The 17,078-nt window shown below is 49.8% G+C and overlaps 1 protein-coding gene across 4 annotated transcripts in view; it reads left to right on the top strand.

Annotated features, from left to right (window-relative positions):
- The first annotated feature begins 331 nt into the window (after positions 1-331).
- The window catches only part of OTUD5 (OTU deubiquitinase 5), a 28,463-nt gene continuing 11,716 nt past the window's right edge, over positions 332-17,078 (top strand). For 2 of the 4 annotated variants that reach the window (XM_040265932.1, XM_040265931.1), the window contains exons 1-2: positions 332-2,344; positions 11,662-11,755. In XM_040265932.1, coding sequence (XP_040121866.1) covers positions 1,751-2,344; positions 11,662-11,755 — 688 coding nt within the window. In that variant the 5' untranslated portion in view covers positions 332-1,750. The remainder of the gene's footprint in view (positions 2,345-11,661; positions 11,756-17,078) is intronic. The other 2 variants (XM_040265934.1, XM_040265933.1) reach the window with 2 other exon arrangements.

The following is a 17,078-nucleotide window of genomic DNA, read 5'->3' as shown; positions in this document are numbered from 1 at the left end:
TTGGCTCCTAACACTGGCAAGGAGCCCTCACCTCTCAAAACACTTTTCTTCGTTCATGAGCTCAACTCACCCCCATAACTACTCGAGGTAGTCTGGGCAGGCATTATCATTCCTGTTTTACACATGGGTGAGCGACTTCACTTTCACTTTTCACTTTCATGCATTGGAGAAGGAAATGGCAACCCACTCCAGTGTTGCCTGGAGAGTCCCATGGACGGGGGAACCTGGTGGGTTGCTGTCTATGGGGTCGCACAGAGTCGGACACGACTGAAGCGACTTAGCGGCAGCAGCAGCAGCAACCTCAAATTTGAGACACAGACTTCCTCAAGGTCATACAGTGGTAATGGTCCACGTGTGCCTGGAACTGAGGTCTTCCTGACTCAAAAGCTTGGGGTCCTTTCCATTGCACCACAGTACAGACTAATTAGTGATGTGCCAGGCATAGCACCAGACCCTTTGCAAGGATTAACCTTTTATCTTAAATTGGGATTATCATTGCCATTTACAGAGAAGTAGAAACTAAGGATGGGGTGGGTATTAAATGACTTGTCAGAGATCACCCAGATAGAAGAGGCACAGCTAGGATTAGCTTGTAGTTCTCCATCCGTTCAGGGGCAGGTAAAATTCCTGCAGTAAAGACGCTGGCCGGTGACCGAGCTGATTTATAAACATTGCTCGATTCAGGTAAACAGTTTCAGAGGAGGGGAAAAAAAAAGAAAAAAATTATGTGCCGCGCCTGCGCGCTAGCCACGGAGGCGGGGAGGTCAACGCGAGGGCGAGTGTACGCGGATGCCAGAGAGGGCGTGTTTGCTTCCCAAACACCCACTTGTCCCCACGATGCATGTCTGTCCCAAGGTTGGCCCGTCCGACTTGAGTGGTGGCATCTCTTAACCAATCACCGCGGAACTCGGCCTGTTGCCAGGGTGAAGCGGCGCCCGCCTCTCCACCGGATGTGAATTTGTAGGTGGGTGGAACCGGAATTGACGCTTCAAGGGCTAGCTAAGCTCTGGGAGTGTTGATATTTTTGCAGTCAGTCCGGCTGACTTCGGCCAACTTAAAAGCCTGGAAGGGAGGCGACTTTAAACTTGAGCGTGGGGCAAGCCACGCTATTCTGTCGCAGTGCCCGCGCCTGCGAGCCAGAGCCTCGGGGAAAGAAGAGCCAGACGGAACCAGTGAAGGGAAAGGCAAGGAACAAGGGTGCCGACTTTGACTGAAATCTGAGACGGAGGGCAGGGGAGGGCGACGTCCGCCTCTGATTGGCCCGTGGTCATCATCGAACACCCACGCAACCGCTTCGATTGGTTGGTGCTCGCAATTGTTGTGGCGGCAGCGAAGATTTTGCCCACGTACTTCCGAGCAAGAGGCGGGGCTGTGCCCCGGCGCGCCTGCGCAACGTTCCAGGCCCCACCCGGTAGTTCAAGAACCTGCGAGGGGGCGGGGCGAAGAGGTGCTTGTTTTGGTTCTGTTTCCTTTGAAGCCGTAGGCCGGAACGAGCGTAGCAATAAAGTTGTTGGACTTGGAGAGGCTACGACAAGCTCGCCGCGGTGCCTTAATCTTGGACTTCACATCCGGGTTCTCCTGCCACGTGACCCGCGTTCCGCCGACGGTTCGAGAACCGGTGCAGCGAGCTCTTTATCCGGGTCCCGGCGATCCCGTCGTCCTCCGCGCACCACTGTAGCCCCCCCCCATCCGGGTCCTCTCCCAGCGTCCCCCGCGGCGGGTTTGCTGGGGGCTACTCGGCGGTGCCGCCATGACTATTCTCCCCAAAAAGAAGCCGCCGCCTCCCGACGGCGACCCCGCCAACGAGCCGCCGCCGCCCGGACCGCTGCCCCCGGCGCCTCGCCGCGGCGGGGGTGTAGGCGTGGGCGGCGGCGGCACGGGTGTGGGCGGCGGCGACCGCGACCGTGACTCGGGCGTCGTGGGGGCCCGTCCTCGGGCTTCGCCACCGCCTCAAGGCCCTCTTCCAGGGCCACCGGGTGCGCTTCACCGCTGGGCGCTGGCTGTGCCGCCCGGCGCCGTGGCGGGTCCTCGGCCACAGCAGGCCTCTCCACCTCCTTGCGGGGGCCCCGGAGGTCCCGGCGGCGGTCCTGGTGATGCGTTGGGTACAGCAGCGACGGGCGTGGGCGCGGCGGGTGTGGTGGTGGGCGTGGGCGGTGCCGTGGGTGTGGGCGGCTGCTGCTCAGGGCCGGGTCACAGCAAGCGGCGGCGTCAGGCCCCCGGGGTTGGTGCGGTTGGCGGGGGCAGTCCTGAGCGTGAGGAGGTCGGCGCAGGTTACAACAGTGAGGATGAATATGAAGCGGCTGCAGCGCGCATAGAGGCCATGGACCCCGCCACCGTCGAGCAGGTATGGGCATTGGGATGGGGGAGGTGAGTGAATGTGGTGGACGGGATCCCTAAACTGGCTAGGGACCCAAGGAAGGCTGTTTGAGCCTGCTCCAAGGGGGCTGTGTCTTTTCTCTTGAGTCTGGCACTCTTTTCCCTGGTGATGGGGTTGCGATACACTCTCCCCCCTCCACCAGGGATTTGGGATTAGAGGCCCCAGATAAGATGGAGGATTTAAAGATGGAGTCTGTGGTCTCTTCTAGGACCCATAGTTGATTGTGGGCCCTGGGGCCTCATCGTGTAGGGCCAGTAGGTAGGCACTCCCCAGGAGAGACAGGCAAGGAGAGTCTCGTGACTCTCCAAAGGACCTTGGTTTGTGTTTGGTGACTTGAAATTTCTTTTCCCCTGGAATGAGATTCTTAAGATTCCTCCTCCTGGAAATACAAGTAAGGTGGCGACCTCAGAGATACGAGTGTCCCCAGGATACCTAAATCCTTTTCAGGGGTCTGAGACACTATATAGGACAACCCTTTCTCCTTCTCAGGGGGATACAGCACAGGACCATGCAGCAGTGGAGTCTGAGACTCTCTTTTCTAGAAGTCAGGAACCTGACAGACACACACACATTCTCCTATGATCTCTTTCCGCTTGAGTACTAGGATCTAAACCAACACCCTGGGACCAGAAACTCTTACTAGGGTACATGAGATTTATCTCTTTCTAAGTGACAGGGGTCTGTGCTTTCTCTAAGGGATCTGAGACCTCCTTGGAGACAAGAATCTGAATCTTTAGGAACTTAAGCTTTTTTTAAGGGCTGGACATCCCTCCCCCAAGCCTGAACCTTTCTTCAAGAAAATGAGACTCACTGTTTTGTATACTGGAGCCTAGGATTCCCCCTGCTTATAGACTGGGCTTTTAGGTCTGAAGCCCTCTTCAGGAAATTGATATCCCCCTCAGAGGTCTCTAGAGGACTTTACTACTCAGGGATTGGTCTGAGTATTCTCTTTGGGCGTCTGAGACCCACTGTGCCAAGGATTCTTGAGCTTTCCCTCAAGGATAAGAGATACATACATACCTCACTGACCAGCATGTCTCTAGAGATGAGGTCCACGCTTCCCCCTCAAGGAACTTAAGGCACTCCTTGGGAGCAGGAGGTCTCCCCGGACCAGAATTGAGCCCTGAGACCTTTCCCTGGGGGCATGGATAGAGTCCCTCTGGAATAGGGTTCTGCATCTCCCATCATGAGTTTGACTTTGCCTCGGGTTCATGAGAGACACCTCCCCTACCTTAGGACCTGATAACTGAACCTACCCTGAAAGAACTGTCACCTCACTTCAAACAGCATATGTGTACCCTAGTCTTAAAAGGCCTTTTGGGGTCATAAAATTTCCTGCCTTGGGGACTTGAGCCTAAGCCCAGCTTCCACTTTGAACTGAATCCTTCTGGCTGCTCATTCCCCTTGGGGACATGGGTAAGATGGGATTCTGAGGGAAGGAGTCTGAATCTCCTCCCAGGGGTCTGAGCTTCCCCTCTGAGACAAGAGATCCTTTCCATTAGGGAAGGGCTTGAACTCCCCTCTTGGGTATGAGGCTCTCCCTCCCTCCCCAACCAGACAGTCCTTTCTCATCTGGGAGAAGGATATGATGTCACCGCAGTGTAGCCTGAGGCCACCCTTCATTGGACAGAGGACCTGGATGCTTTTCACAATCATAAGAATTGCCTGTCTGAGCCAGCTCAGACTAGGAAGTCTCCCTTACTTTCTATGAGAAGGTTGTCAGGGACATGAGGACTGAGAAAGAATTCCTATCCTCAAGAACTAGGAGAATTCAGCTATGCTTCTAATTTTCTGGATCAGAGAAGTATTCTGAGTTTCCTGAATAGCTTTCAATAAGCTTTTTTCTTCCAGAGTGAGGGAAGGGGTTTGGGACATCCCCACTGCAGGGGATTCTCCACCCACACTCTTTCCCCACTTGGCTCAGGTAAATCTTTCTGTTCTTCACAGGGGCCAAGGCCTTGTCTTGAGCCCCTATCCTTGTTCCCTTTTCATCCATTACTACTTCTCCTGGCAGGATGAATCATCTGCCAGGGTCCGGACCAGGAGTTGTTTCTTCTCTCGCTGGTCGTGATAAAGTGTGCCTTTCCTTTTCCTTATTTTCCACAGAAATAAGGAGTTTCAGGGACAGAGAAAGTCATGTGCCACCATGGTGACTAGAAAGACACCTCCTTACATCCCCTTTGTCATCTTTTAGGCTAGGAGTTCTTCCCTTCTATTGTCCCCATAGGAACATGGAAGTAAAACTGTGTGGTTGCATGATCCTTTCCCTTCCCAGTGACAGAGGAGAGGTTTCATGTTCTCCTCACTTTTTGGGACAAAAGGGCAAAGAAGATGCTTCTTGCCTCACCTAATTCAACTAGGGGATGAAAACAGGAGAGATTCTTCCTGCTGCCCTAGGCTTGGTCCTGAACCATCACTGGGGCCATTTGTGACCTAGAGGGCCATTTAGACCCTTGGGAAAGGGGAGAGTTGTTGAGAAGGAGTCCACATAGTGACTCTGGTCCTTGTTGTGACTACCCAGATTTCCTGTCTGACCTGGTGCTGTTACTGTATCTACTGCCTTTAGGAGCCCTTTTGACACCCCAGAGGTCCCAGTGCTAGGAAGGTGGTAGTGTCAGGGATTTCCTTTCCTAGGTATGGCAGCCTTGCCAGAGTCTCCCCTATGAAAAGGATGACTTGAGAGGGTCCTGAGCTTGAGGACCCCACAGAGCATTTTGAGAAGGGGGCCTGTGTGCTGAGATGTGGAAGAAGGTGGACCTGGCACTGTAGCCAAGCTGCCAGGTTTCCCATTCTGGCTCTGCTGGGGCTTTTCTGGATGAACCAGAATTGTTCTGCCTATGCTTCCTGAGCCACAGTTTTCTCATTGGTCAGGTAAAAGCTGGTGGGGCATTGTTTAACTTTGGGATTTCAGGGAGCTCACACCAAAGCCCTTTGGGCCTGGAGGTTACAGGGTATGGTAGGTGTCTTTCAAGGAAGAACTGGGTTCCTCCCCTGCTCCTCTGTTCCCTCTCAGCCATCCAAGCTTGGTGGTCAGGACAAACAGTCTGGTAAGTGTGAGGCTCAGGGTTGGCCTCACAGTGATTTTTGTGGCCAGCTAGCTTGGGGGTTGTTAGGAGGCCTGTTGGATGGTGTGGAGGTAGGATTGTATGTAGAAAAAGTTTAGGCTTTGGACCTGACGAGTCTGACTTCAAATCCTAGGACTCCTGCTTAGCTGCCAGAAGCACATCCATGCCCAGGGTTATTGACTGATTATCTGACCTTGCCTACCTTGAACCTTGGCTGATTTTTCTTCTGCAGTTTCCCCAGGATCATCTGGGTTCCTCCTAGGAGCCTTTGCAACAACTTCATTTGGCACCTATGAACCTGCTGATTCCTCTGATCAGGAGGCAGAGTGGTATAGCAGCAAATGGTTGGACTCGGCCTGGGGGTCTGGGTTTGAGTCCTGTATCTTCTGCAGTTACTTTTTCTGGGTCTCAGTTTCTCCATCCATAAAATGGGTAGTGATGAGGAAAGATGTTGTACTCATTGTAATCTCTCAATTCCCTGCTCCCTACTCGCCTCATCCATTGTGAAAGTTTTGAGTGGGGCTCCTTGGCTTATGGGGGTATGCTATGAAATTTTAAGCAGTTACCAGCTTCCCTCTGCCCAGCCAGTGCTGTAGGCCTTTGTGTGTGTGTGTGTTTAACAGCTTTATTGAGACATCATTCACACATCATGCAATTCACCAGTTTAAAGTGTACAATTTAGTGACTTTTAGTGTATTCACAGAGTTTTGCATCTGTCATCACAATCAGTCCCTTTTAGAACATTTTCTTCATCTCAGGAAGAAACCCTGCATCATCATCATCCCCTATCCCTTCATCCCTTCTCAGCCTCTGGCAACCACTCATTTACTTTTGTCTTGATTGATTGGTCTTTTCTGTACATTGCATATAAATGGAATCATACACCATGCAGTCTTTTGTGACTTCATTTCTTTCACTTAGCATAATGTTTTCAGGGTTCATCCATGTTGTAGCATGCATCAGGACTTCATTTATTTTTGTTGCAGAATAATAACATCTTCATTTTTTAAAAAAAATTTATTTTTATTTTTTGACTGCACCCGGTCTTAGTTGTGTCATGTGGGATCTGGTTCCCTTGCCAGGGATTGAACGTGGGCCCCCTATATTGGGAGTGCAGTCTTAGCCATTGGACCACCAGGAAAGTCCCCTGCATCTTTGTTTTTTAATTATTCCCTCCCCCCTTCAGTGGCCTAGTAGTAGGTTTGGGGCCTTGCTCTTTTCTGATTCCCCTGCCCTGGAGAGCTTCTGTTAGTCCTTAAAGAGCAGTGTGGTGTCTGTATTTCTCACTGGATGGGTTGCTTATGTTTAGCCCGTGGAGCAGAGCCAGTGTTCTGGGTGTTTTGGGGGAGAGAGGGGTGGTCTTGGCACCAGACTTGCTGGGACAGAGCTGTGTAGTCCAGAATACTAAAAACCTTGGCTGTGGGCTTTTCCTAGACATCTGTCTGTCCATGAGCTACCACTGCTGCTGCCATCTCCCCCTGCCTCCTCGTTTCATTAGCAACTCATTCATGGATAGACAGGGTCAGCAGCTTCCCAGGCTGGGAGGGGGGCTTCCAGGCCCTTGCAGCTTTAATTCTAATCTTTTCCCTGGGCATGGGATGCAGCTGAGGTGGATCCTGTGGGGTGGGAGCCATGCCATGTTGCCTCACAGTTCACACCAGGGAGTGCTACAAGGGTGTTATATTTGTGTCCTGTGGCTGCTGTGACAAATTACCACAAACTTGGCAGTTTAAAACAGCAGAAATTTATTCTTTCTTTGTTCTGGAGGCCAGAATTTCAAAGTCTATTCCACTAGGTCAAAATCAAGGCATTGGCAGGGCCAGACTTCGTCCAGAGTCTCTAGGGGAGAATCCAGTCCTCTTCCAGCTTCTGGTGGCTGCTACCATTCCTTAGTTTCTGACTGCATCACTCTGACCTCTGCCTGGCTTCTCTGTGTATGGGTGGTCTCTCCTGGCTGTGTCAGATCCTCCTCTGCTGTCGTAAGGATACTTGAAATTGCATTGCATTTAGGTCCTACCCTACTCCAAGATAATCTCCCATCACAAGATCCTTAACCACATTTGCAAAGACCTTTTTTCCTTGTAATATTTACAGGTTCCAGGGATTAGGGCCTGATATTTTTGGGTGGTCGTTATTCAGGGATGTTCTTGTTTCCCTTCAGGGCAAGGAAGGGAACTCATTAAGTGCTGTCATACTGAAGTGAAGTGAAGTCACTCAGTCGTGTCCGACTCTTTGCGACCCCATGGACTGTAGCCTACCAGGCTCCTCTGTCCATGGGATTTTCCAGGCAATAGTACTGGAGTGGATTGCCATTTCCTTCTCCAGGGGATCTTCCTGACCCAGGGATCGAACCCGGGTTTCCCGCATTGTAGACAGACGCTTAACCCTCTGAGCCACTAGGGAAGTACTGAACAGTCTTGTAATATTTGAGTCTGCCCAGTATCCCTGTTATTTTGGGAGGCTTGTTAGCCCATTTTACAGATTGGAAAACTGTGGCTCAGAGCAGTTAATCACTGACTAATAACTGTTGGAGTTGGATTGGAACCTACGTCAGTTGGGTCCCACAGGCTGCTTCAACTTCTCTTGAACCTTTGAAGTAGTAGGTTGCAGTTTTGTACCTCAGATGCCGTCGTGTCAGAGAGCTTTACTGAGCCCCATTTTGGAGTCTCAGAGATGTGGAGGGAGTCACCCTCAGGTTCAGCAGTGGGCTTGCAAGATTCAGGGTCTGGACTTTTTAATTTAAATTTATTATTATTTTGGCCATGCCATGCCTCATGAAGGATCTTAGTTCCCTGACAAGGGATTGAACCCATGCTGCCTGTGGAGTTTTAACCACTGGACCACCAGTGAAATCCCAGGGTCTGGACTTGACTTTCTTAGGCCAGGGCATTGATGTAGCTTATGGCTGGGCCTGCTCCCACCTCTTACTCCCACCAACCCTTCCTTCCTGGGCCATTTTCCTAAACAGCATCCAAGTTTGGCACCTTCTTTGGAGGCTCCTGTCTAGTTGGGGAAAGGAAAAGACTGTTTGGATCTCTTGGGATTCTAAGCTCTCTTTGAAGCCCAGGACCATGACCTCCCTGTTTTCTCCCCACAGCGGGAGAGAAGGGGTTTCAGCCAGAGCCTGCTCCAAAGGCTGCTGGTGCCAAAGGCAGTGGGTGACTAGTTGTCTGGCCTCCATATCCAGGCCCAGATGCCAGTCTGGCTGCCCCAGGACCAAAGCCTTGCTTGTGCGAGGGGAACACGCAGGCCTTCTCCGCTTTTAAGGACAAATCAAGATTTTCCCAAATGGGCTGCCAGGTGTGTTTCCATGCTGTGATTCATGAAGCTTCTCTTGTTGCCTTTGCACTAGGCTTTGCTGATGCCCGAATCCCAGTTCCTTTCTGCCTTTATAAAATGAAGATAATGCTTCCTGCCACCTGAGCTGTGGTGAGGACAGTTAAATGAGATTAACTTTTGCATCTGGCACCTGGCATGGTAGGCATTGGCTAATAGGAATTCATCTTTTTTTTCCTGGCTCTCCCCTGCTTACTTGCCTAGTCCTCTCCAGGACTTTAGCTCTACTGGACTTATTGTTGGGTCTCTGGCATCCCTGGAATGACAGAAGTGATTACTAAGCATTTCTGGAGGTCTTGATATTTTACTTCTTTACTCAGGTGGCACCTCCTCTTCAGATGCCAGCCTTAATGACTGACCCAGGTCCCTTGTTCTGTTTCACAGTGACCCTGTGTTCACCTCTTTTAAAGCCCTGCTCACACTTGTGTGTGGACATTGCCTATTTCCCCACCCCCTAGTAGTTTATGGATTTATCACAGTTGAGACCAAATCTGATTCATTTTTCTGTCCTCGTTGCCAGCCCAGGGTCTGACTTAGTAGCTGCCTGGTAAACCTTTGTTGGATGAATAGGTAGGAGCACCTCTCGTGCTCTTTGACCCCCTTTTCCCCTGTCGATCTCCCCCCCCCCCCCCCCGCATATTTGAAGTCAGGAAGTTGCTATGTGCACTGCGTCTTTAGAACGTCTCCTGTCCAGTCTGGGATTGTAGTCCTAGTTGCAGCTTCTCTGCAGGTGCCATGGTATTGGAAGATGGCTGACCTGCAGCGCAGGGATAGGGGAACTGGCTGGAGCAGGCTAGTCCAGTGTGACAGCCTCTGGGGAAGGAGGGACACCTGGACTGCTGGAATGTTGTACATAAACAAGAGTTTGTGCTGCCTGTGGAAGCCCATTAAGAGCTTCCAGGTGCCTTTGTCATCTCTGGAAAGCCAGCCACACCTTCCTGGGGTGTGGGCCCTAATGGTGGCGCTATAGGATATTCTCTTGTCCCCCGTGCTTCATTTCCTGTCTAGCCACTCACCTAGGACTTTCTGAGGGCCTCTCAGCTGTACGTCACCTGTGTGTGTGCTGGTCTTGTCCCTTCTGTTTCTGACCACCTCACCAGTGCATGGTATGTTGTTTAGAAAGCCTTTTCAGTTCTGAAACTTCTCTAAGCCACTTGACAGCTCTGTCAGGCAGCTCAGGTATCCCTCATTTGACAGGAAACTGAGGTTTGGAGAGTTCAGGTAGATTACTTAAACTCATGCAGCAAATGAGTGACAGAGCTGGGCTTGGACCCGGAGGTTTTATCCTCTAGAGCTTCCTACTTTGCCAGGAATTTATCTCATCTGAGATAGTTAAAAATGGCCTGCAGAGAGGTGATCCCCTCTGTCTGATCAGCAGTAGCCCAGATCCTATAAATCCCTGGGCTGGATGATGTGCCCAAGGAGCAGCCTTGAGATTTCTGGCCCCTGGGCCTGATGCGGGCTCAGGCTGACTTCTTCTGGTGACCAGCAGATGGCGTGAGGAGGCTAAGAAAGGTCTGTTGCTTCTGCTTTGTTTAGTGTTGAGATGGAAAATGTTTTTAAGTGACACGTGGACATTTTTTAATAGACTTTATTTTTTTGAGCAATTATAGGTTCATAGCAAAACTGAGCAGAAGGTGCAGGGAGTTCCCATATACCTCCTGACCCCACACATGCAGAATTTCCTCCAGTATCAGTGTCCCCCACTAAGTGGTACATTTGTTATAGTCATTGGACCTACATGGACACGTCATAATCACCCAAAGTCCATAGTTTGCCTTAGAGTTTGCTCTTAGTGTTGTACATTTTCTATGGGTTTGGATAATTGTATAATGACATGTAACCACCATTAAAGTACGTAGCATAGTTTCACTGCCCTAAACATTCTATATGTTCCACCTATTCATTAAAACGTTTGCAAATACACATTTGTACAGGTTCACTTAACCCACACCTTTAGGGTGAGCTGTACTTTGGAACTTAGAAATATTTCAGAATTTTAAGAAAGTCACTTGGATATAAACTGTGTATTATGTAACACTTTCCATGGGGTCTATAGCAGCACCTCAAAGTCAAACACTTGGATGTTTCTGCATGGAAATGTTTGAATATTTGCTTTTAAGTGAAATAGATAGGTTCTTGTCAGCTCAGGTCAGATTGTGATGCTAAATGAGTTAGATAAAGACTTGGTTTTAAAAGCTTTTAGAATTTTGGATAACATATTATATACTTCTTATAAATGAGATGGTGAAGTAGAATCACCTGTAATACCAGCACTTTGGGATAATATTTTGTTGTGTTAAGTGTTCCCAACTTTATGTGCATGTGTGTTTGTATACATACATATATATATATGTTAAATGTCACAAGTGAGATTGTACTTAGCATATATTTTGCTTTATACAGTATATCTTGGAATTCTTTGGCTGTATGTGGGGCTCTGGATCTAGGCTCTTGCCAGTCGACTCCCTCCTCAATATCTCCCCTACCCTAAGTGACTAGAAGGTCCCCAGGTGAATCTCCTCTAGGTCAAGTCAGGTTCTCCCCCTAGGCACTTGCTGGTTCTGGACATCTGGCTGCCTAGGGGATAGGCCCAACAATGGGATTCCCAGGATGGTCAGCAGGGGTTAGAATACAGATGAGGCTTCTGCTCTCAGGGCAGCTGAGGCCCCTCTGGGAGCAAGCCTTCTGCTTACACAGAGACTGATTCGCTAGAAGGGTCTCCTGCTCCACATGCATGGAGTGGTCTGGCAGGGCAGACAACTGGACCTTGTCTGTTGTCCTCTCAGCCAATCATCTGGGTCCCTCAAGAGCTCAAGGACAGGGCCTTGGTGGTGAGGGTATGGGTCTTTCCTGTTGATGATCCCTACCTCTTCCCTCCAGCAGGAGCACTGGTTTGAAAAGGCCTTGCGAGACAAGAAGGGCTTCATCATCAAGCAGATGAAGGAGGATGGTGCCTGTCTCTTCCGGGCTGTAGGTGAGTCTTTGCCTTAGCCTTCAAGGGCCTAGGGCTGCCCCTGAACTATGTTGCACTTGTCAGGAGTGACTTGTGTGACAGGGTTGAGGGCAGAGTTAGCTGGTCTTTTAGGGACTCCTGGCCTCAGCCTAAGTTAGTAGTTGGCCTCTAGCCTTCGGTCATGAGGCAGTATGGTGGTGTGAAAGTAATAATAACAGTAGTAATAAAGATGGAGAAAATAAAATTATTTAGGGACAGATTGGAGAAGGAAATGGCAAACCATTCCAGTATTCTTACCTGGAGAATCCCAGGGACAGAGGAGCCTGGTGGGCTGCTGTCTGTGGGGTCGCACAGAGTCAGACACGACTGAAGTGACTTAGCAGCAGCAGCAGCAGCAGGGACAAACTGCTCTGTCAGGTGCTAGAGGAAAACTTTTTAATTCTCCTCCAAGCTAGATAAGTGAAGAACCTTTGCTTCCAGTTGTCAGATGAGAAAAGCAGCTCAGAAATAGAGAGTGACTTACCTAGGTTCAGAGAGTACATAGTACAGTCATGAGGCAGAGTCTGGCTTAGTTTAGTGTGAGGCCTGTGCTCTTAACTGCAGCACACAGCTGTCACCTTGGGATCACAGAACTTTTTTTTTAACTTACACAAAAGTAGAATAGTGAACCCTTTATGTACCCATCACTCATCTTCAGAATAATTGTTAACATATTGCCAACTTTATTTCATCACTACCCCACCCATTCTTTCACTCTCCTGAAACAAGAATATTTTTAAAACAGAATCCCAACATGGATCATCTCATTTGTAAATATTTCTGTATTTTTCTCTGACAAATAAGGACTCTTTCTTTTTTAACACAACAAAAATACCATTACATACATAACAAAATCAATAATTCCTTAATGCCATCTGCTGTTCAATCTGAGCTAGATCTTTGAAGCGTCTCTAGCTCTGATCGGTGACTCAACAAGCAATTTGGAAGTTCTATGCTAGTGTCCAAGGGACAAGCTGGGAGTGTGATTCACTCCCTTTGGAGCTCTGCTGTCTCCCAAGGAAACATCCCCTCTGATAAGAGCCTTGACCTGAGAGTCGGAAGCCCTTTATTTCAGTACTCCCCCTGACTCATAACTTCCGTTTTCCCATATTTGAAATGGTGTTGATTCTGCAGTTCTTAGTGGTGCCTCAGAGTCACAAATGTTTGAGTGGGTGATAAAAAGTTTGGTGGGGTGAATGGTTGTCTCCCTGTTCTACCAAGCAGAAGAGGTTCAGGCAGTGGACTTTGGTGGTCTGGGAAAATTCCAACTCCCTTATCCCTGTGGCTCAGGTCCATGTTCTCCCAGGGATGTTTCCTAGAGAAAGAAATAGGTTTGGGGGCATCTTGGACCAAAGGAATGCAAAGAAAGAATAGGTGGGGACCCATTAGATGTTAGGCCTGTGCTGAGACCTTTGTCTGAATGTGGCGTAGGCAAGGCTGCTGGTGGAGTGAGGGTCAGAGAATGCAGCTGGGCATCTGTGTCTTGGGTGTTATTTGAGGTGGGCCTTGGCCTAGTTAAGACCAGGCTTGGCAGTAACCCATGTAAGAAACAAAATTTAATTGTGTGTTCATCTGGCTGTTCTTCCCAAACACATTCTGACCCTTCCCCCTCATTGAGACCTTCCAGTAAGGGGCCTAAGTTTACAGGAAGAGCTGACCATGACAGATTGAAGGCCTTTCCCTATCAGCACTATGGCTACACATTTCCTCTGACTGGGCTGCACTTGGCTTTTCTTTGTAAAACCTCAGAAGCCCCATGGCCTCTCCCTGAGAAGTACATGACCCCTGGGTCTCTAGGCCTCATGTGGAGGTTTCCCTGGGGCACAGTGCACAGGACATGTAACCCCAAAGGGGACTTTATCCTCACGCTTTCTGCTACCCCTCTGCTTTCAGCCTCACTGGGACAGGGGCAGGTGGTAGTTGCTCTAGGCTCTGGTGAGAAGGGTGACAATTTCTTACTTCCTGTCACACATTGAATAGTAGAAGGACCACATAACTGAGGGTTGGAGTTGGAATGAGGAGAGACAAAGAGACCACTCTTGCTCCTTGACCCTGACTGATTGCTGGGCGTTCCACGTGGTACTTCAGGTTCACCTGCAAAATTGGGATCCTTATCCCATGAAACCAGGTGAGAAGAGCTTCCCATTGAGGCTCAGGAAGGGGAAGTGATGTGCCCAGAGTAAGCGTGGCAGAACTGGCATGGGAACCCAGATGTGTCCAAAGGACACATTCTTTCTATTATCCTAGGAAAGCCCTAGCTTCTTAGGAGTCAACTGCCTGGGTGACTGTGGCTGTATTCCCTGATCTCTAGGGCCTTGCTTCTTGCAGCGAAGAGCCTGTGGCCCTCTACTCTTAGGAATCCTGAGGCAGGTGTGTTTTGCCTCTGAGATCTGGGTGTCCCCAGTGTGAACCAGTATCCCATGCTTGTGCACAGTTCTTTCGCCCACCACCTATTGGAGACTCGTGGGCATCAACATAGGCTGGGGTGGAGTGAAAGTGGGAGCCTGGGTCCCAGAGGTATCCTGTGGTCCACCCTGCCCCTGCTGTGCTCAGATAACCTTCTCCTGGAAACGTGAGTCTGCATCTCTCTTCCCTCCCTCTCTGCATACAGCTTTGACTCAGCAAAAACCTCTGGCCCTGGCCTTGGCTTCTGTGGGCAGAGTGGTGGCCGTGTGTGTGGGTGTCTGCATGAGTTGTGGGGATGCAGCTGGGGCTGTGCATATTTCAGTGATAGGGCCCAGAAACAGCAAGGTCCACTGCTCAAGGCCTTTTGGTCTTGGAACATGGACTATCAGCATTGGAGGAATGGATCTTAGATCAATTTGTCATTTTATGAATGGGAAACAGGCCTCAAGAGGAGGTCAGGGCCTTATTATCTAGGTCACACAGCCAGTATCAGACATTCGTGTTTGAGGTTGAAGCAGGCCAGAAGGAGAAGAATCCCATGGACCACCATGTACACCGGCTTCTGTTGACCTCTCTGCCCTGCCTTCTTTAGTTTTTCCATCTTTGCAGTGGGAATTCTTGAGTAAAGGAGCAGGCATCTGAGAGACCAGGCTATTGAGAGGGCTGAGTTTTGCTGGCTCCCCAACTGAGGGTGGCAAGGGCATCTACTTTTTGAATGTGACAGTTCCCTGTAGTGGTAGTTGTTGCGTGGGTATTTGGCTTCAAGGAACATCTTTTACTGACTGTGTGCATGCACATGTGCATTTCTGTGCTGTGTCTCTGTATGTTCAGAGAAAGGACATAATAGGGTGTGGGGAGGGAATGTTCATGCTGACCTCTGTGGCCTTAGTGAGGGGTACAGGTCCTAATATATCTGTAATCTCTGACTACTTGCAGGCCTTTCCTAGGTTCCAGCTGATTCCTGCTTGTGTTGGTGGGGAAACTGAGGCAGACAAGCCTGACCTAGGGAGTCAGGTGGCTAAGGTGACAGCCAGATTGGTGGTGGTAATGTCTCCTCGGCATCAGTGCTCAAAGTTACCAGTTATTCCTTGAAAGCCTGGCCTCTCTTTCAACCTCCCCAATGTGTGGCCTTGGGCCAGCTGTGCCACATTTCTGTACCTTAGTATCCCTCCTGTGTAAAGTAGGGTTTTTTAGACTAAGGATGGAATGAGCTGGGATGTGAAAAGGCCTTGGTGGAACCAATTGTAGTAATGTACTGAAGATTTCTGAGCCCTCTTTGGGTTGGGGACAGAGGTGAGGGAGTGGGGGACCCCCTTCCAACTGGACTCTGGGAGGGGAGAGCAGGTGCACATTGCCCACAAGTGCAGTGTCAGCAAGAGGAGGAGTTTCAGTTTCTATCAAAACAAGTGCTCTGAATTCCCCTACCTCTGCAGGACCATTGGGCTCTTTTCCTCCATCTTGGCCCCCACAGGGAAGTCCAGCTCAGTCCCTAGTTCCATGTGCCAATCTTTAGGGAGGAGGGCTTTCTGGAGGACAGAGGTGGGGCTGGCAAATTCAGACAAGCATCTCCACAGTGAGGATTTCCTGTGTTCTTAGTCCTGCACTGGGTGTTTTTATGTCATCGAGAAGGTCCTTCTCTCTTTCATCGGCAAGGTATTGTTGCTCTCTTTCCTTGGTTCAGAGATGCACATTTTCTTCCACATTGATGATTCCCAAATTAGGGTATGTCTTATAACCACCCTCTCCCAAAAGCTGTGATTAAATACATGTTCTGGATCACCTATTGGTGCATCTTAGAATTGAAGAGAGAAGGTGGTATTTTACATTTTATAGGTAAGTTGAGAAGGTCATCCCTTGCCCACACTTAAGGACCCTATTTTGTGAGGCCTGTGTTACTGATTTGATGTTAATTTGGTTGCTAAAGATTTGAACTATGGGCACAAGGTAGGCTAGTGGACCTCTGGATTCAGCAAAGGTAGAGAACCAGTTCTGCCTGCATGAGGAGAGATAACCTACACTTTTGAGTTTGGGACTTTCCTCTGGCTGATGAAGTGCAGCAGAAATGAGGAAGGACTTAAGTGATTCTGGTGAAATTCTAGCTGACTTGTGGGTGACTGGCTATCTGAAGGAGTCATCGTTCTCCTTATGACAAACGGAACCCCATCTCTTGAATATCTAGTATGCCTTAGGTATTTGGCAGACCATCCCCTGTAGTGTTGACAACATCCCATGAGAGGAAAAGGAGTTATTTTCCCCACTTTATAGTTGAGGACATTGCAGCCCAGAGAGGTTAAGGCCTTGTCCAGTGCCACACGGGTCAGAAGAGCCTTTTTGTCAAGCAGGGAGTCAATGGCAGGGAAATGGGAACTTCTTGGGAAGGTTCTCTCCCAACTCTCTTCCCGGGCCCATAGTCTCCCCTTTCCCCTGACTTCTTATATCTGGCATCTCGGTTGGGTAGATCCACCTTCCAGGACTGGAAATGCCTGCTGATGCTTGCCTGGGAACATCTCAGCCACCTTCCTGAGCGTGGCAGACCAACCCCTATTTAACCCCTTCACTCCCATCTCAGTTCCTGTTTACTGCAGCTGCCAACAGCACTGCCTCTTCAGCACCCCAGGTTTATTCTACGGAAATAGCTCCTCAAGCAGCTCCGGCAGCCACAGTAGGTTTGTGGTCCTGGCTTCTAAGAAAGGCAGTGGCAGGGGCCCCCTAGCCTGTGCACAGGGCATGTGACTTGCTGGAAGTGCTGCAGAGGGGGAGGAGGGTGAGGGAGAGTGTGGCCACAGAACCCACATCCTTGTTTACATCGGTAAAGGGGCTACCCCTTCCCAACTCCCCATCACCCTCTGGTCTCTGCACCTCCAGGAGGACATGAGACAGGCATGGGCCCCGTTTTCTA

This window comes from Oryx dammah, unplaced genomic scaffold (genome assembly GCF_014754425.2).
Source record: "Oryx dammah isolate SB20612 unplaced genomic scaffold, SCBI_Odam_1.1 HiC_scaffold_23, whole genome shotgun sequence".
NCBI classification, from domain to species: Eukaryota; Metazoa; Chordata; class Mammalia; order Artiodactyla; family Bovidae; genus Oryx; species Oryx dammah.
This window is presented reverse-complemented; position numbering and strand designations above follow the sequence as displayed.